This window comes from Magnolia sinica, chromosome 4 (genome assembly GCF_029962835.1).
Source record: "Magnolia sinica isolate HGM2019 chromosome 4, MsV1, whole genome shotgun sequence".
Taxonomy (NCBI): domain Eukaryota; kingdom Viridiplantae; phylum Streptophyta; class Magnoliopsida; order Magnoliales; family Magnoliaceae; genus Magnolia; species Magnolia sinica.
In genome coordinates, this window is record NC_080576.1 from 26,547,247 (window position 1) to 26,568,420 (window position 21,174).

A 21,174-nucleotide genomic window follows, 5' to 3' on the forward strand; every position below is an offset into this window, starting at 1 on the left:
ATCATCCGAGCCCTTAGTCACTGTGTTGCGATTGGTGGACGGGGATGAGAAGCCCGCAATGAGCTACATATATGATACTATGGAGAGGGCGAAAAATAAGATCATGGACCATTTTAACTATAGAGACCGTGATTACAGACCAATTTTAGATATTATAGATAGAAGATGGGGCAGCCAAATGTCATCCCCATTTTATTCGGCTGCTTACATCCTTAACCCGGCCTGTTTATTCACTTCTGCTGATCCAGCAGAAGCACTAACTATGAATATGGTTGGATTTATTGATGTCTTGGAAATAATGATTCCGGATAGAGGAGAACAGGACAAGATCTCAACTTTGTTGGACTTCTACACAAAAAGTGAAGGGATATTCTCAAAGGATATCGTAATAAGACATCGGACAATGAAATTACCCAGTAAGTACTTCTATGAATGAATGTTAGTGTACTGTCAATTGTATACTGAACTCTTACAAAAAGTTTTTCTACAACGTGTCTCTAAGAGACTAAGACTCTAACCTATACTTAAACTGTTGTTCTCAACTGACTGGTGGGCTGCCTATGGAGTGGACCCGAACAGGAAGGATCCAGCTCTAAAGAAGCTGGCTATGAAGATTCTTGAACTCACGTGTTCTGCCAGTGGTTGCAAGCGCAATTGGAGCACGTTCAAGGCGGTAAGTTTAGACTGTTTAGTAATTGTTTTGTTTTTTTGTAAACTTTAATTTTTTAGTGGCCTAAGCTAAATTAATTACCTAAATAGCTAGTGCCAAATGCTGCACTTTCTTTCTTGCAGATTCATACCAAGAAAAGGAATCGCCTTGAGCTAAAAAAGCTCAACGACTTGGTTTTCGTCCAATACAATCAAAAATTGCGAGAACAATTCCAAAGTAGGAAAGAAAAGCCCGGCTTCTTTGACCCTATCTGCTTAGATGAGTTGGATGCAGATAACAAGTGGCTTGTAGAGACGGAGGACCCGGCATTTGCTGGAGAGGATCTGACATGGACACAAGTTGAAGATGTCGCATATGGATCGACACCTGGTGAAGGTATTAGTACCACTCGAAGGCGAAGGATGGGGTGGTGCCGGGGGGCGAATAGTAGCCGTCAACCCGTTGATGAGATTGAGGAGATTGAAGAAGGAGAAGGTGATAATGATGATCAAATTGAAGATCATCCACCATTGGATGTTGATGAAGTATTAGTACGTACAGATGATGAAGAAACGGAAGAAGTGTGTGTCGAAGAAGGAGATGACTCGAATGATGATGATGATGGTGGTGGTGGTGGTGGTGGACCTGGTGGTGATGTGCCACAATGGATGCTAGATCAATGTATATGATTATTGATTATTGATTAGATAAATAATAAATACATAACTTCTTAATTTTGTTTAATGCTTATCTCATAAGTCTAAGTGTGTTGATGTTGATGTTGTTGATTGTTGATAACTTGATATTGATAACTTGATATATTATATATTGTATCAACTATCATGTACATGTAGTGTTGAATGTTGAATATGGATATTTGATATTTGATATTTCATATTTGTTATTGTTAAATGTAACTAAAATGTTAATTGTTAAGATTTAAGAAGTTAACTATATTGTAATTTGTAAACTGTAAATGTATGATGTATCATTATCATATGTATGTAATTTGTCCGTTTTATTTTTTTTTCTACTTAAATTAAATGTATTTCATGCCTCAATGACATATAATAATTTATTTTGATTTTTCTGATTTTTTTTGAATTTTTTCTGATTTTTCTGATTTTTTTTTAATTTTTTGAAAAAATGTGGAAATTTATATATATATGCGATCGCATATGCGCACACGCATATGCAATCGCACAGGATCCATATGCTATTTGACAACATTGGTGTGATACCGATATTTCGAACACTGCTTGTACCCAAGTTCTCCTCCACAACAGATTTTCAGATTCTGGCCCATCAGAGGGGTTGAAACTTCGGCGGAGCACCATGCACAAACCGGCAACAGATTGAAACAAAATTTGGTATGGAAGTGGGCCTCCCTTGGCCAATCCTACCGTAGGAATCATTTTCCGATTTCGTGGGCCCCACACATGTGTGGACAAGGAATCACGCACATGCGCCCAAGCCTGGTTGCTATCCACATGCGTGGATCACCTCAGGTTCCATCTTTCTTCAATTTCTCTCCTCTCTCGCCTTAAATCCAAGGCCTTAACCCTAGATAATCTCAATCCCAAATATTCCCAAATTTGCAAACCCTAGACTTTCCCCCGAATTGAAACATGGTGAATCTCTTGAATTGGGGAACAATCCTTTGCAAGAATAGATGAATCCTACACTCCTTTGGGCATTGTTTGGTTTATAATTTTATTTGATCCAGCCCTAAACTTGTGTAGGCTTGGACCCCCGTAGATTCCCCTTGTTGAATGTTTGATCGTATGTGGGACGTGGAATTTTGTGATTGTTTAAAATTGTTATGATCTAAAGCTTGAAATCTTACATGTCATATTTAATTTCATGTCCTGCATCATTCCATCTTCTGAACTGGAAGGAAGTGTGCTTGCCGACTTCTCTTGGAGGAGCTGGTTAATAAGTATCTTATGGGAAAATGGGTGTGGAGGTTTTTCCAGGACAATAATAGTTTGTGGAAATCTATTTTAGTGACTAAATATGAGACCTCCTCCACTGGCTGGTGGCCTAAGCAATTTTCTGCATACCGTATGTCCCACACTTGCAAAATCATCAATAAGCTATCGCCCTTGATCTTCTCTAGATTGAGTCTTATGGTGGGTAATGGCAAAAGAGTTTGCTTCTGGTCTGATCCTTGGATCCTCGATCAACCTCTTAAAATGGTATTCTCGGACCTCGCCATCCTATCCTTGGATATCAACATTCCGGTGGCTGATTGCATTTCCTGGCATGGAGATGAGATAATCTGGATAGCTCTCCTCTGCAAAGGGATTTGAAGGAATCTGAGATAGATTCCCTAACATCTCTCCTCTCACTATTGCAGGATGTCAGCATCGATAAGGAGTTGGAATATAGTATGCGCTAGAGGAAAGCAGTCTCAGGAGTATTCTCAGTTCATTTGCTTTATGCTGACCTCGTAAAGGCAGGAGACAATAACCTAACGGCTCCAACGTCGATGGTTTGGAAATACGGTGCCCCCACCAAAGTAGCAGCATTCGATTGGCTAGTGGGGAGGAGCAGAATCCCTACTTTGGACAACCTCCAAAAATGTGGCATGATTGTCCCGAGTATCTGCCTATTGTGTTTCAACCAAGCAGAGACTGTCGATCACCTCCTTCACTGTTCCTTCTCATCAGAAATCTGGAATCAGATTCTCTCTCTTGCGTCAGTCAGTTGGACCATGCCATGGTTTATCAGGGATCTGCTAACAGCTTGGCACAGTGAGAATGGAGGAAGTCTCAGGAGAAAGAAATGGCGTATAGCCCTGCTTGCAGTGCTGTGGGCAATCTGGGCTGAAAGGAATGATCGTTGTTGCGCAACAGAAGATCTAATGCTGGAGTTTACCGTAGGGTTACCCAATTCATGTGAGATTGGGCCCTGTGATGCTAGTGGGTTTTGTCCAGTGTGGGCACTGGCTTTTGTTGTTGTATTTTAGTTTCTTTAGGTTTTTTCCCCTTTCTTTTAGGTCCAGGGTGTCTCTTTCGTCTCTGTGTTGTTTGTTGTCTGTTTTCGGTTCTGGTTTTAATAATATTATCACCTTTCAAAAAAAGAAGCTTCAAGGGATGTTAAAAAATGCATTAACACACACTTAGAACTCAAAAGATCACCAAAAAAATTTACAAATGATAAGTTTCCTTTATATAGAGTCCTAAAATATGCCTTGCTGGTGCAACTATATTCAAAATCGGTTCATATAACTTATATCATAGAAGACATATGAAACACAACAAATATGGCTGTCGTTAAGATCAGTATACACTCATTATAACATAAATAAGGCATAAATAACATCTGGTAAACGATTTTTTCAAAACAAAAAAATATTTATTTATCAATATTTTTAATTAAAAGTTCACTCGGAGTTTGTGACGGTGAGTTTGTGACGGTAGAACACACCAGCAACAGGCAAGATGACTTCGGCGCTGGGTGCAGTAATCACTCGGACGGTAGCCAATGGCATCACCAACATGGACTTCTAACGTTGATTAAACCAATCAACATCTTCTAATTCCAAGGATATCCCACGCATCTATCCCAAAGAATTCCTCCTTACTCACGCACCATTGGGAAGAGCTTGTAGTGCATCCCTTAACACTCCATGAACCTTGCCACATTAAAAAAATTATTCCATCCAAATGACCCATATAATAGCAAAATGGCACTTTGTGATCTTCCTCCATGAGATGGCGGATTAAAGGAAATAGTTGTGGCTAAGGTACGTTGAATCAGAGTGACTTCTCTATGAACCAAATGATGCACCCATCACTTCCTGATATAACTGGTGGATATAGCTTTCCACTATAACCAAGCACACCCTGCATACAACCCAACTTCGTATTCACCCACTGCCCGAGCATCCATTCAAAGATAACAGTTCCGTGTGCTGTGATGCTTTAAAATATCAAATGAAGAATCTCAAGGTTCTTTGAAGACGGTTCAAGGTGGTCTCTGACAGAGTAAATCTTAGTAAAAGCGCCAATTTTAGGTACCTTTACATCCTGACAGCATGAGGAGGGACATCCATTATTGGTTGTGAAGTATACAGCTAGGTTCTCATTTATCTTGGCCTTACAGTTGGTGATAAACCTATTTCTTCCTCTGTGGTTTCCTATTGTAGAAAGATTCAAGAAGCAGTTACCACATGTAAATTAGTCCTATGTTTCTTTTGGAAGTAGAATCACTCTTAATGGATCTTCCATAGTAGGATCCTATGCATGTTTTTATTGATAACAGACATTTTTTATTAAAAGACCCCAAAGGGGAAAAATAAAACAAAGGAAACAAGATCCATGAAAGTGCAGATCTATAGAATGCATCCTTTGCCATAGAATTGACAATACAGTTTGACTCGCAATCAATTTGCTCAAAAACAATCTCCCCGGACAGAGATTAAAAAGAAGGCTAGTTTCCGCGGAGGTCAAGCCCCCAAGGCCCAAGCAATCAAACAGACCAGGATTCCTGATTGAACCTTCCATCTATCTAATAACTTCCACCATCCTTGGGGTGCAGGGGACCACCAATTTCATTTGACAAAAGGCTGTTGAAAATCACAAATCGCCTGCTTGGCTCCTTCCTATTGTGAAGAAGACCTGAGATGCGAACACCGGAGAATTCCCAAGTAACACCTCGAGTTCCAAATGCCCTTTTTATTTTTCCCATTAAATTGATGCAAGGACATATGATGGCCTAACCCTAGATGCATATAGAATCAGGTTGAAGGGATTCAAATAATAAAATTACTCAACTAACTGTTTTCAATTAAGGGGATTAAGCAAATCTCAACACAGAGATTAAATCATTCCATCGGGATCGTGCCCCTTCGCATAAAATCACGCAAACAGTAAAAAAGGGAGGACCTCGGGATATGAGGAAATCCCAGATATAATATAAGTCAGTCCACAGTTAAGTTTGGATCCGATTCTCCTTACTAGTCATCCCTCTTTTCCGTTCAAACCAAAAGGGAATATATAAAGAGGAACGAAAGAGATGAAGAAGAGATGGTTCGAGATGAAAGAGAGTATGGATTTTAGGGCATCAAAGAAAAGAAGACGGCTAATTCTTACCTTTTCCTACACCTCGAAGATCTATAAAGAAGGAAAATGTAAGCCTGGGGTGGAATCCTCAACACCCAAGGGTCAATCCTTAAACCCTAATCTCTTTAATAAAAGATGAAAAAAGTATACGAATTATCATTCATTCAATAATAAAATAGAGGTTTCTCATAGTGTATATATAAGCCACGGAAAAAACAAAAAGTACACTAAAGCCCATAAAAACAAGGAAAAGAACAAAAAGACGCCTAAAATTAAAATATCCACGTGACAAGGTGTGAAATCCGCCCCATGGGCTTGCAGTCAGGGTGCGGTCATGCCGCTCTTGCACTCATAGCGCATCAGAAAATGGGTCTGATGGACCCAGCGTCCATCCACATCAAGTCCTCCACTCCGTTACTTTTTCGGCGACACCTCCTCCTCTAGTACACTCTAAAGGGTGCACCACTGATGCTGCATCATAAATGCTCCTTATTAGAAACAATATCCCCAGATACTCTCCCATATATTTTCCACATACTAGCGAGGGGACGCAGCCACCAAAGGATCTTGCCTCGAGGATTAAATGGACCACCATTCCACACATCTATTAGCCGCTCTAATGAACTCAACAGAACATGTTTGAGCTCAAAAGGCCAAAACACTTCACACCATGCTACACTGATTCCACATTACACAATAGAGAAATGATCAACCGATTCCTCTTCCTTCTTGCATATGATGCACCTATTGGCAATAACCCAAATTCTCTTTTGACGGTTATTTGGAGTTAGGATCTTATTCACCACCGCTACCCAAAAAAAGGCCTCAACACGAGGTCAACAAAGTGATTTGTGAAATGGATAAATCCAAGACACTAAAGTTGGATGGATTATCTATGGCCTTCTGTCAGACATGTCAAGGTGTAACTAAAGTTGATATATGAGCTTCTATACAGAGTTCCATGTCAGATCTAGATTGAGCAAAGGATTGACCACAACATTCACCTCGCATTCCAAAATCGTAAGATGAAGCTGAAATTTAAGTCTTCAGACCCATTGATTTCATTGGAGGCGTCTAAAAAGTTCCGACTAAGGTGTTGGTGATCAGGTTAAGGGAGCTTTAAGCTTCATCAATTCCCCATTCCAAGGAGCCTTCATTAAGGAGAGACACCGACACATGTAATTCGTGCCTCATTTCCAAGATGAGAGAGGGTTTGGCAATCGTCTCTCTCACCATGTGCGGAAAAAGGTGTAGTAGTGCCATATTTGTCCCCATCATTTCTTAAAAACTCACATGTGGGAGCTTGATTCAGTAGTTATAAATAGAAGGGGAATGCTATTCTCAACAGAGGTGTGTGCAGCAAGCTTGAGCCTATTTCCTTTCGAGGGGGGTCTCAACCGCAGCATGGGATTTGACTGAAATCACATCTCCATAGGGCAGATTGTCCTGTTCAAGGAAGGCACCCTGGAGGATCCATAGCGAGATAAGGTAGAGGATGAGTTGGAATCGTCGTGGCCAACACGACTAATTCAACATCACTCCTCTTCAGGTTGCGGGGAGATGCCATTGGAAGCAAGTCAACTCTCACAACCCTTCCTGCTAGAGAATTTCGAGAATCTCATGGGGTCATCTTCAATGACGAGGGAAGAATTAGAGTGGTACCGCGACATACTAGAGAGGGTGGGCAAGTTAGAAGGCCTATCTTTCGAATCAGGTGACGATGATGTTCATGCTTTCATTCAATTTGTCAAGGAACGAGGCTCCCAAAGAGTGAGGAGAATGCAAGTGCAGAAAGCAAAGCTGAAGACTCTGAAAGCGTGGAGAGAACTGTTGAATTTGGAGTGCTCAGTGAACTATGATTCTCATAGCAAACATATTGATGGAAGGATAGAGGGGGTCGAATGGTTTCCTAATGAAGATGATAAGTTGGAACTTGGAACGTATAGACACAGGACAGCTCGGAAAAGAAGGAAATGTGTTAAGGAGGTATGTGGTAGATATAAGGCTCAAATAATAGCTCTACAAGAAACGAAGCTTGATGCCTTTGATGATAGAGTACTGGATTCAATCTAGGGAGCAAAAAATCAGGACTGGACTACGCTAAATGTAGAGGGTACTGCAGGAAGGATTTTGGTGGCATGGAACAAAGAATTCTAGTAATGGAGGACAATTTTCTTGGGTCATTTCCGGTTTCGGTATCATCAAGAGCAGCTCTTTAGATAGCATAAGGCAATTCACAACCGTCTGTGGGCCGTGTCATCCGAGTCGCAGGCAACGCTTCTAAGCAGAGTTAGATGCAACCAAAACTAGATTCAACATGCCATGGTGTGTTGGGGTGACTTCAATGTCGTCATATTTGCACATGAAAAGTCCAATGGAAGCCACATGACAGAGCATGATAGGATTAGAAGAATGGGTAAGCCGCTAATGTGCCGTCTAGACAGATTTATGTTGTCTGCTGAGTGAGTTGAAAAATACACATTGGTTCCCTTTCAAGGACTGCCTAGAACAATATCTGACCACAGGCCCATTTTGCTGGAAGTTAAGGACGAGAGCTGGGGGCCAAAACCTTTTTGGCTCGAGCTTATGTGGCTAGAAATGGACGATTTTTTTCCCTATCAAATTAAGGAGTGATGGCATTCCTTTGAAATAGAAGGCTTGGCTGGTTTTGTATTGCTTCAAAACTTAAACTCTTAAAGGCAATTTGAATAGCTAGAAAATGGAGATTGTGGGGAAAAGAAAAGTCGAAGCAAAAAGCATTTTAAATGATATTCATGATCTGGATATTAAGGAAGAGACGAGTGGTCTATCTAATGACAAACGGCACAGATGCAGTATGCTATTAGCGGAGTACTCCAAATACCTTGAGGAAGAGGAAATAAAATGGCAATAGAGACCTGCGACTCTTTGCCTCAAAGAAGGTGATAGAAACACCCGCTTCTTCCACCACACAATGCAAGGGCAAGAAACAATCGTATAAGCAGTCTAATGGCGGATGGAAGAAGAATCGAAGATAAGAATCAAATAAGCTCCTCGGTGGTACAATACTACTCGCAACTTCTCTCGTGTAATGAATGGAGGAGGACCTAAGTTAGATGATTAGCAATCTGAAATCTTATCAATTGAAAAAAGGGACTCCCTAAAGAAACCTATGTCAAAAGAAAGTAAAACAGCTACCGACTGATTGGGCAAAGATAAGGCCCCAAGTCCAAACGGATGTCCCGTGGCTTTCTATCGAGTTTTTTGTGAAATGCTCGAAAGGGATGTAGTGGGTTTTGTTAAAGACTTTTTTGAAGAAGGCGGTTTAACGGCAGGGATGGGGCCTTCTTTTATTGTCATTATTCCGAAGAAAGAAGGTTTGGAGCAGGGTGTACCAAATCCGTTACATATCGGCCATAACGGCCGATACTTAAACGGTAACGGCTGAGTCCGTTACGCGATACGGCAATGGTAACGGACCTTCTTTTAATGATTGAATATGATGTGTTAATTATAGTAGAACACATAAATTTCTTTTTACAAATTATTCAATTGATTTCTATTTTTTCATATTTTAAAATTTTCGGACTATTTTCAACTTATTTTTAAACATCAAGAAAAAAATCAATCTTTTTCTATTTTAATGGTTGAATATGATGTATTGATGATAGTAGAACATAAAAACGTTCTTTTTACAGATTATGCAATTCATTTGGTATTTTTTTGTATTTTCGGACTATTTTCAGCATTTTTTTAAAAATTAGGGAAAAAATCAATATTTTTCTATTTTGATGGTTGAATATGATGTGTTAATGATGTAGAATGTATGAATGGCCTTTTTACAGATTATGCAATTGATTTGGTATTTTTTTTGTATTTACGGACTATTTTCAACCCATTTTTAAAAATTAAGAAACGAATATCTTTTTTTCTTGTTTGATGATTGAATAAGAATGCGGTATTAATATAAGATGATATAATGTGCTTGAATATCATATTGTCATTATTGATTCAATCTTTTATTTTTATTTTTATTTTTTATTTTCAAATTAGTGATTGTGTTTATATTTTTTTATTTTAGGCAGGTTTTGGAGCTTCATAGTCGTAGGGCTTTGTACTTAATTTCTTTTTTATTGATTAGATTTAGAAGAAATTAGAACATTATTTCATTAATCTATTTACAAGTTTTTTATTGATTAGATTTATAAGAAATTAGAACAGGTTTTGGAGCTTCATAGTCGTAGAGATTTTAATTAATTCATTTTCTTATAAAATTTGTATTTAGACGTAAAGAATCGAGTAGACTCTCACATAAGCCACAACTAGCTAAGAAAACGTTTGGCCAACAAGGAAGTGAGAATATTGGATGGCAACTTTGTCGGAGGATAGGTGGTGGTAGGCACAAAGTGAAGTGCACTCATTGCGATAGACTAATAACTAGTGGAATGACTCAAACAATAATTGGCACATCGAAATAGTCAAGTTGCGGGATGTACCAGAGTGCCAAAAGAGATAATGAATATGATGAAGACAGATTGGATAAGTCAAAGGGGAAACAAGTTGTTGTGCAGAAGAAGAAAGATACGATTTTGGAAGCAGCCCGACGGGAGGTGTTTGGTCCTAAATATATGGACTTTCGTGATGAAGAGATCATTGATTCTAACGAAGATTCAAATCGAAAAATAACTATAGCTAGAAGAGAAAGCGTGCACCTTGCTCGTGAAGAAGAAGAACGTCAGCGCATGTTTGGCGCAGGATCTATACGTGATATCGGGGGGCAATGGGACTGGGAGTGGGAATGCTATTGGCAGTGCGACTGCATCTGTAAGTGGGGGTAGTTTGGGTGGATTACGACGTATGTTTGGTAGTTGATGATATGCATCTTCACGTAATACCCCTGTGGATGTGGATTTGGAAGAAGATGATCCGAGGAGACCCTCTATTGATCTGATCCTATCTAGGAAAGAATCAACTAAACAAAAAAAGATAAAAACAAATGTGGAGTAAAACTTCCTTTGAGAATCTGGGTAGGGCAGCAACAAAATTATTTATACATGCCAACATACACCTTAATGCGGCCAATTCTCCATATTTGTAGGCGGTAATTGATGTAGCAACAGAAGTAGGTGAAGGAATTAAAGCTCCCACGGCTAGGGAGATTAGGGGGAAATGGACAAATGTAGAGTATGCAAATGTGAAAGCATATGTGGCTACCTTTAAACTCATATTGCAGGCCAAAAGATGCGTGATCATGTGCGATGATTGGACTGGCCAAACCAGACACAGCATGATCAACCTTATGGTGTATTGTCAGTTGGGAACGGTGTACCATAAGTCAATTGATACATCGGATGAAACAAAAAATGTTATTTATATTTTTTCCCTAATGGACAAAATGGCGGATGAGATTGGATAGGAGAATGTGGTGCAGATTGTTACAAATAATGAAGTAACATAGAAGGCTGCAAGACAAAAGTTGATGATAAAGAGACCACATATATTTTAGTCACCATGTGTTGCCCATTGTGAAGAAGAGTCTTGAGGAGACGGTCGAAAGGGCAAGAGAAGTGACGACATTTATTTACAATAATAATCAAGTAGTTGCAATAATGATGAGGTTTATGAAGGGAAAAGAGTTGCTTATGCCTACGATGACTAGATTTGCAACTAATTTTATAGCCCTGGAGAGTTTGTACCAGCATAGAGGACAGTTGAGTGAGATGTTCGCTTCCCAAGATTGGCTCAACACAAAACATTGGAAGAAGACATCAGGGACACCAATTGAGGTTGTGAAAACCATAAGAAACAACAATTATTAGAAGAAGGTCCAAAAGATCCTAAAGGTGATGGAGCCTGCAACAACTAGATTTGCGACTAACTTTATAGCCCAGGAGAGTTTGTACCAGCATAGGGGATAGTTGAGTGAAATGTTCGCTTCCCGAGATTGGCTCAGCACAAAACATGGGAAGAAGATATCGGGGACACCGGTTGAAGTTGTGAAGACCATAAGGGGCAACAAATATTGGAAGAATGTCCAAAAGATCCTAAAGGTGATAAAGCCACTAATGAGGGTACTCCGTCTTGTTAAAACTGACGAAGCACCTACCATAGGCTTCCTCTACGGTGCCATGGATAAGGCAAAGCTGGCAATTCTTCCTTGCTTGCATGTGATTTGCAGGTAGTGATTTTGGGTCCTCTAGGGATTGGAGAGGGGGTGTGAAACCTCGCGGGTGTTCCTCGCCTATCTTCTTTCTTCTTCTTCCAAAAGGTATTTTTCCATCTCCTTTTTTATTCAAAACTAAAATCCCTATTCTTTCTTCCTTTTTTTTTTCATTTTTCCCTTTCTTCCTCAAACCTAAACCACCAAAACCCAACCCATCTTCCTTCCTCCATCAACCCACACGCATGCATGCACGTGCGTCCATACAGGCTGACACGTGCAGCCCCTCTTTCCCCCATTTCCTCTTTGTTTCTCTCATCCAACCCTAAATCCCTAACCCTATTTCGACCCTTTCCAAAACCCTAACCCTAGTTTCTCTAAACCTAGCCCTAATAGTTCAATTCTTGACTCCCCTAACCTTTATTGTGTCCTAAGCATGAATTCACGAATCTACTTGATTATTGGGCTTAATCCAAACTAGAACGAGATTCCCATATCTCGTAGGGGCCGCTCTTTCTTTATTTTCTAGTGAACATTCTTGCAAGATTTTACTTTTGGCTGAATCTGAATAGTTTAAATCTGAATTTTCTGTTTTTTGTGGTAGAATACTTGATTTCATACTTGATTTATTTGTGTGAATCTGAATTTTTGTTCTCTTCTTGTAAATCAACATCACAAAGCATTCATCCTACATCATATATCCATGCCATCCATTCATTAGTAAGGATCATTTTAGGGTATGGGCCCAAAAATGAGGCAAATTCAAAGATCAAGTGGACCCCACATTTCATAAAACAGTGGAGATTGAATGCTAACCATTTAAATGTTATTCTTGTGTTGTGGTCCACTTGATCTTTGGATCTGCCTCATTTTTTTGGGCATACCTTAGAATCATTTGGCCAATCGAATGGATGGCATAGATAAAACACAGACATCATGGTGGGACCCACAAAGTCTTGTCTCGTTTTCCATACCTAAAAGTTGCTACTATCACAATCATACTACATCTCTTCCCTTAGAAATTTGTGTGGTATGTAATTGATACTAAAAATGGTAACTACAACACAAATCCCATGAATTACATGATTTCAAACAGGTCCTAAAAGAAACCACAGCCACTTTGCACTCTTTATGCAATATGCAGGCAACACTATATCATTTTGTGATGCAAAGTTGTCAAAGGTGAATAATTTGAGCAAAATCTTAGGGTGCTTCAAGGAGGTTTCCGAATTAAAAGTAAATGTCAGTAAGAGTGAAATGCTAAGCATTGGTTTATCTAAGAAGGAAGTACAGGCATATGTGCATGTTTTGGGATGTGGGGTAGGGTCTTTCCCCTCCTCTCGGGTCTACCACTATGACTGGGGAAGCCAGCAACTCATTATGGAGTGAGGTTGTTGAAAGATTTGAGAGGAAGTTATCAAGATGGAAGAGTCGTCACTTGTCAATAGGAGGGCGAATCACACTTATCAAAGCGGCACTCTTTAACCTTCTTCGTTATTTTATATCATTGTTCAAATGTCCGAAGTCAATATTGGACAAGCTAGAGAAACTAAGGCAGGCACAGTTTCTTATGAAGAGGGGCCAAAGAGAAGCACAAGTTCTATCTACCCAGTTGGGAAGAGGTATATAAATCGATCTGTGAAGGAGATGTTGGCATTAGAATATTAGAGTCGATGAATGCAACTTTGTTTGGAAAATGGTATAGGAGATTCATATCCGAAGAAGGCAAAACGTGGAGAGAACGTGTAACTTCCAAATTTGGTGTTCAAACAGGGGGTGGGAAATAGAGAAAACTTCATGGTATCACGCTTCAGGATACCACGAAGCATGATTTTGCAAGTTTATTGAAGAGGATTCATAATCTTAAAGCATGCCCCATTTCCAAGGATTCTTTAGTATGGAAAGGCGGCTCATCGGGTTAATTCTCAATTCGGTCCTTTTAAAAGTTGATTTGGAAATCTTTATCCCCCTCTAGGCTCATATCTTTCACCTTTTTTTTGTTCTATGGAGCTCCTCCGAAAGTGAGCTCCTCCGAAGGTGACCACTTTTGTTTGGTTGGTAGGGAAAAGGAGAACCTTAACTATTGACAACCTCCAGAAAGATTTGATAGGAAGTTATCAAGATGGAAGAGTCGTCACTTGTCAATAGGAGGGCGAATCACACTTATCAAAGCGGCACTCTCTAACCTTCTTCGTTATTTTATAACATTGTTCAAATGTCTGAAGTCAGTATTGGACAAGCTAGAGAAACTAAGGTGTGATTTCTTATGAAGAGGGGCCAAAGAGAAGCACAAGTTCTATCTTCCTAGTTGGAAGAGGTATATCAATCGATCTATGAAGGAGATGTTGGCATTAGAATATTAGAGTCGACGAATGCAACTTTGCTTGGAAAATGATATTGGAGATTCGTATCCGAAGAAGGCAAAACGTGAAGAGAACTTCTACCTTCCAAATTTGGTGTTCAAACGGGCGGTGGGAAATAAAGAAAACTTCATGGTACCACGCTTCAAGATACCACGAAGCGTGATTTTGCAAGTTTATTGAAGTGGCTTCATAATCTTAAAGCATGCCCCATTTCCAAGGATTCTTTGGTATGGAAAGGCAACTCATTGGGTTAATTCTCAGTTCGGTCCTTCTACAAGTTGATTTGGAAATCTTTATCCCCCTCTAGGCTCATTGATGCAGGACTGATGCATAAACCAAATAATATGTGAGCTCAAGTAGCAAAATTAAGATATTTAACCAAAAAACGTAAGCATTGCCATAAACACACAAATATCATGAACAAAACCAAAAGAACATCATGCATGATCCTAGCCTAAGTTACCAACATCATAACAAAGATCGTTAAATAAAAGGAAACTAGGATCTAATGGATGTATAGACATCCAATTAGCATAGGGTATAGTCTATTTCAAAGTAGATAACCTAACACAACCTAGGGTAAAATTAGGGTTAAGGAAAATTTGGGGAAACATAAGAAAAGTCAGGGATTTTAGGTTCAGGGTTAATGATGGGTGTGGGAAAGTGAGGTTTAGAAGAAGCAAGGTATTCAAAATTGGTTACGTATCGGTCGTAACGGTACGGCCAATACGTAACAGTAACAGTATCAATCGTTACGCGATACAGCCCCAAAATGGGGCACCTCTGTAACAACTGTTACGGGCCATAACCCTAAAGAAAAAAAAAAAAAACATTCTTCTTCTTCTTCTTGGGTTGCAGCACTGCCGCTGTTGCAGTTGCGGTTGTGGCGCAGCTGCGGCAGCAGTTGCTGCTCTCTCTCTCTCTCTCTCTCTCTCTCTCTCTCTCTCTCTCTCTCTCGTTTCAGTCCCCTCTTCTCTTCTTTCCCTCTTTTCTTTTCATTTCCCTCTCTTCTTTTCATTTTCCAAAAAAAACGAATGGACTGCGTGGCCGTTTCACAGCCACGTAGTTTTCTTTTTCATACTCTGCAGTGCACGTTGCATAGTGCACACACACTGTTTTATTACATGGGGGTGGGGCCCACCTTGATTTATGTATAGTAAATCCATGTCATCCATAATTTTTCAGGTTCATTTTAAGACACGATCCTTAAAATGAAGAGATCCAAATCTCAATTGGACCACGCAGTTGGGATTGAATGCCCACCGTTAAAATCTTCTTAGGGCCCACTATAATGTTTATTTTCCATCCAACCTGTTGATGAGGTCACATAGACCTTCACCTTGATGAACGAAGAACACAAATAACAGCTTGATCCCAAAATAATGTGTTAAGAAAATTTTAATGGTGGGAATTAAATCCTTATTTTGTGATCCACCTAAGATTTGGATCAGCCTCATTTTTTGGTCCATATATTGAAATAAGTTGGCAAAGAGGATGGACCACATGGATATACAAATGCATTGAGGTGGGCCCCACTTTTAAAGGCATGCTCACTAGTGGTCCACCGAAGATTTAGATCTACCTGAATTTTTGGACCATGCCTTAAAATGAGTTGGCAAAACAGACGGCATGGATATACAAATACAACGAGGTGGCCCGCCTAGCCCACTAGTGGTCCACCTAAGATCTAGATTTACCTCTTTTTTTTTCCAATACCCTTAAATGAGTTGACAAAACGAATGGACGACATGTATATATAATACATAATCGAGTGAACCCCACATACATGGCCCTAAAAATTTATACATGAGGAATATATCAACTCAAAATTAACCAATTAAATTTTGGGACCATTGTTGCTAAGTCACAATCCCAAAATTAAATTGTTTGAACAATTTTCACTATTAGTTTGTAGACACTTGTTTTTTGAAATAGGACCATTTGATATTTTTCATTTTTCACTGTCCAATAAATGTCCTCCAATCCATTAGTGGGATAAGTGCTAATAGATTGCATTAATTTAAGGCTAGTTTAGGGCATCAAATGGTCCCTTAATCAACCCCGAATTGACAACACTATTTACCCTAATTTAATTATTTTTTTTAAGATGTATTGAGGAAAATGATATCAAATATTTAGGTATATGAATTACATAATAGGATATAAAAGTCTCTAAACTCTATATATTGAAATGAAATGTATGTGAGTCACGAAGTATGCAATGCACTAGCACTATAAATAAAAGGAAACTTGAAAATATAAGATGTTTTGGTATTACATTCATTATAGTAAATTTATATAGATATTATATTACATAGTTAAAAAACTAAATATAAAAGGTTTGCAGTTAATTCCAGGTTGTTAGGTTCATAAATCCATTAGACAACCCGATACAGCATTCTCACCAAAGAGTGGATCATTACACCACCATAAACATGTTCCAAATTATAAATGAATGCTTATTTGGAATATTTAGAATATTCCGGATTTAATGGATATTTTTCCATAATTTTTTGACCAAAATTTTTTTTTCACCGTTACACACCCCATATTGGCCGTTACAGCCCCGTATCGGCCTACGAGGCATATTTGTATCGGTAGTGGTGGGCACCGTTACACCCACCGATACCGCAACGGAACACCTTGAGAAGAAGATGAAAATATGGGATGGGAGAATTGAAGACTTGAAGAAAATACCTTGATGGATAATGAAAATGTGATGTTGTGGGGCTAGATGGAGACCTCGCACATCCGTTGATGAAGATTAGCCTCACACCAATCTCCCTTCCAAATCACATGGAAGTATCTTCAAATCTCATGAAGATGGAAGAAGAAGAATATAACAGAAGCATCTTTCTTTCTTCTTTTTTTCACAAAACCTAATGAGGGAGAGAGTCACACACCCACCCTCTTTTTATAGCTTTACCAAGTTTCAATAATTACAAAAAACACCGTCTTATGAAATTTTAATAAAAATAGCCCTAGTCTAAAGAGAATTTACTAAATCACTCATAAAAGTGTCCAAACATAAAATAATAAAAAATAAATCCTAAAAGATGATAAAATCAAAAAAACCGATGTGGACGATTCATGATCAATGGCCCAATCATGTGATCCATGAGATCCAACGGGCCGATCATCACACCCCTCTAATCCAACAGCCTAAATCACTCCATATAGCAAACCATGTGCATCTTCCCGGTGTGGGGTTTTCCAGATGCTCGCACATGCACATGGGGTCTTCAACACGATCACAGGTAGTCGCATAGCTACAGGGAAATCGGTGCGGCCAGCCTCCTCTGATACGTACGCAAAGGTGTACATTATGTGGTGTCCTCATCACTCATATCTTTCACTTTTTTTGTTCTATGAAGCTCCTCCGAAGGTACCTTTGTTTGGTTGGTAGGGAGAGAGAATCTTAACTATTAACAACCTCCAGAAAAGAGCTATGATTCTACCCAATATTTGCCTTGTGTGTCTAAGGGGTGCAAAATCGATAGACCACCTTTTCATTCATTATACCTTCATGAGGCAAGTATGGTCTGCTTTTTTATCATGTTTAGTCTGGAATGGGTTATGCCACAAACAATTGAAGAGTTACTAAGGGTTTGGCACGGTGTGTATCTCTCCAAGGACGAGTCAACAGGTTGGCGCCTAGTCATAACAGCAGTCTTATGGAATATTTGGTGTGATCGAAATAAGCCTTGCTTCCTTAGCAAGTAAGGATCTTGGGAGGAGGTAGTGTGGAAAACCAAATGACATGTGTTAGAGTGGGTATCTAGGGTAAAAAATGCAAATGTTATAATGGCATCCAGCGTTCCAAGTATCAGTATCGCTACAATTTTCGTTGGTCAAGGATACGGAAACAATATTGATATTGCCAATAACAGAGAATGCAGGGAAACATTGGGGAAACATGGGGAAATGGTGAAATATTTCAGTGAAACTTCCCGAGATGCTAAAGTACACATATTTGCATATTTAGGAATCAAAAATTGTCAAAAGAATGCATACATAATAAGTTTCCATTTAATAGGGACCTAGAAGCATGTGTTGTCATAAGAAATCAGTCCAGTCATCCCATCAATCCCATCTTATCCATCCAAACATCCATTGATATTTTAGAATATCGACAACACATGATATTTTGCCAAGAAATTGTCGACAACTGGAAAGGAAACGAAAGATTGTGGTCTCAATATCGGCCATATTACGATAACAATAATATCATGATATTATCAATATTAGCATCGACAATTTGAAAATTACAAATAACCATGAGCTCATAAAAAAATCTAAAACGAAAATTTTTTTTATAAATTGACTTTTGGCAATATCGATACATTGGTGATATTATTGAAATATCGCCAATAATATTGCCAATACATTGGCAATACAAGAGAAACCTAGAATTTACACAGTCGAAAATATTAGCAATGCATTGGCGATACAAGCAACGCCTAGAATTTACATGGTTGAAAACATTGGCGATACAAGCAATGCCTAGAATTTACACGGTTGAAAACATTGGCGATACTTAGCAATACATCACCAATACCAGGAATTTTTGATACTACCAGTGTTATCAATATCGCTACCAGTGTTATCGGCATCATCAAGCTAAAGATACGGATAATATCAGGAATATTTCGATAATATCATGGATACCCCAAACAATGGTGGTGTCTTTGTTTGGATTGTAATATTTCTTTTTGTGTTGTATTTTTTCCGCTAGCAGCTTTTCAACTAAATTACTTGTTATACTTCAAAACGGGGGGAGACGGATTTTAGATAGCGTGTTGGTGGCAAACGAGTTCATTGATTCTAGATATAAAGTAGGTGAAGCAAGTATTATCAGCAAAATCAACATGGAAAAAGCTTATGACCAGGTTCACCGCAACTTCCTTCTATGTTTTCTTTCTAAGGATGGGTTTCAGGGAAAAGATGAATTGGTGGATCAAAGAATGTATCTCTATGGTCTCGTTCTCAATTCTTGTGGATGGTCTGCCAATCGGTTATTTTTTTCTTTTCTTTTACCAGTTCAAAGGGCATCCATCTGGGTGATCCCTTCTGCCCTTTCCTATTTTTAGTAGTGACAGAAGGATTAAGTCTGCTTATGGAGATGGTGCCATCTTGTGACATCGTTAGGGGTTTGGGGGTTGGTAAGAAAGAGGTGTCACTTACGCACATCCATTTTGCAAATGACACCATCCAACTTTGTGACGCCAATGTGCCCTCAAAGGAATTCTAGACGCTTTGAAGCAGTGTCCATTTTGCGGGTGAACCTAGGAAAAAGAGCCATGGCAGGTGTTGTTAACTTAAGATTGTATTCTCTATTCTGATTCTATGGTTTTAACAAAGCTCATCATTTTATTTATATTTATATAAAGAGTGAGAGAGAAGGTCTCAAGTCCATCTGGTTCGACCACAAGTTATGGTCCACCCAACGGATAACTTCAAACCTATTGAGAGAATGCAAAATCCAACACTTCCAATCGATTGGCTCCACCATAAGGATCGCCCAGTGCAAAAATCAGCACCATCTAATCGTTAAGTAGACCACACCATAGTGAACATTTTCTAGCCATTGATAAATAGAAGAAAAAAAATGTGATCTATTCAATGAGTGGATGTGGCTGATTTTTATACAAGGCGATCCTCATGGTGGGGCCAAGGTATTGGATGGATGAGATGTCACTGTAACATGTAATTGGAGACCTTCTCTCTCACTCACGCGCGCGCACGCACACACACATGAAAGGTTGCAAGTTATCTGCTGGGTGGACCATAACACGTAACTTGAGAGATCTTCTCTCTCTCACTCACACACACAAAAGGCTCTCACGCAAGCACAAAGACATTGGAGAGAGATCCTAAAATCTAAAATGCAACCATTTTCTACCACGCATGGACAAAACCAATTATCAAATCGAGCAGGCCAGGATGTTAGGATTTTCTATTCAGAAACCACATCCATGGCCAGAAAAGGGAATATCATAGAATCTACGTACAGAAGCAGCCATTTTTACCACGGGAAAATTGTACGAACTCAAATATAGCAGATTTCCAGGGTTATTCCACAAGATGAAAATAGAGATCGAGATCGAAGAAAGGAAACCAACCTTCTTAATGGAGGGATCAAGCCACTCGTACCACCGGGCCTTGCACTGCTTGGCCGATTTGCGGACGAGAAGGGAAGAGATTCGGGCCCACTGATTCTTCCCATATTTCATAACAGCCGCTTTGAGAATCTCATCCTCCGTGTTCTTCCAAACGCCTCCCTTTATCATAATCCTCATCTTGCCGGCTTCTTCTTTTACCCTCCTCCTTCAGAAAGGGAAGAAAAATTAAAAACTAGGATTTCAGATGCTGTGCTTTTCTACGGTTTTTTCGATCCCAGGAGTTGAGAATCTCTGGTTTTCTTGTCGCAGCACCTCGAAGGAACCCTAGAAAATCTCTCTCTCTCTCTGGCGTCTGGAGGGTGCAAACAGAAAACTCGAGTGAGAGTATACTTTTGGGACGTTCGCCTCCAGCAGCGGTGGACCCGAGCCGCCCATCAGACGGGCCCCAAATTTCAGATCGAAAGCTCTGCCGCGGTTTGGGTGGATCCCTAACTGTGGGCCCACTGTGATATATTTTCCTTATATCCACACTGTCCATCCATTTTGAAAGCTTATTTTAGGCCATGATATAAAAAATGAAGCAGATCCGAATCTTAGGTGGACCATACCACAGGAAACGGTAGTGATTAAATCCCCACCATTAAAATTTTCATGGGAGCCAACGGAATGTTTATTTTACATCCAACCTGTTGATAAGGTTAGAAATGTATGGATGAAGTGACCACATAAATATCAGCTTGATCCAAAACTATTTTGCCCTACGAGAAGTTTTTAATGGCTGATTACTACTGTTTCCTATGTTATGGTCCACCTTAGATTTGGATATTCTTTA

At 39.4% G+C, this 21,174-nt stretch overlaps 2 protein-coding genes across 2 annotated transcripts in view; one reads left to right on the forward strand and one right to left on the reverse strand.

Moving 5' to 3' along the window:
- Positions 1-20,769, reverse strand: part of LOC131242859 (cell division cycle 5-like protein) — a 60,356-nt gene extending 39,587 nt beyond the window's left edge. The window contains exon 1 of the mRNA XM_058241785.1: positions 20,343-20,769. Within this exon, the coding sequence (XP_058097768.1) occupies positions 20,343-20,519 (177 nt within the window). The 5' untranslated portion in view covers positions 20,520-20,769. The remainder of the gene's footprint in view (positions 1-20,342) is intronic.
- On the forward strand, positions 218-1,473 carry LOC131242860 (uncharacterized). The gene is made up of 2 exons (XM_058241787.1): positions 218-673; positions 793-1,473. The coding sequence occupies exons 1-2, from the start codon at positions 608-610 to the stop codon at positions 1,336-1,338; spliced, it is 612 nt and encodes a 203-aa protein (XP_058097770.1). The 5' UTR covers positions 218-607; the 3' UTR covers positions 1,339-1,473.
- Positions 20,770-21,174: the final 405 nt, after the last annotated feature.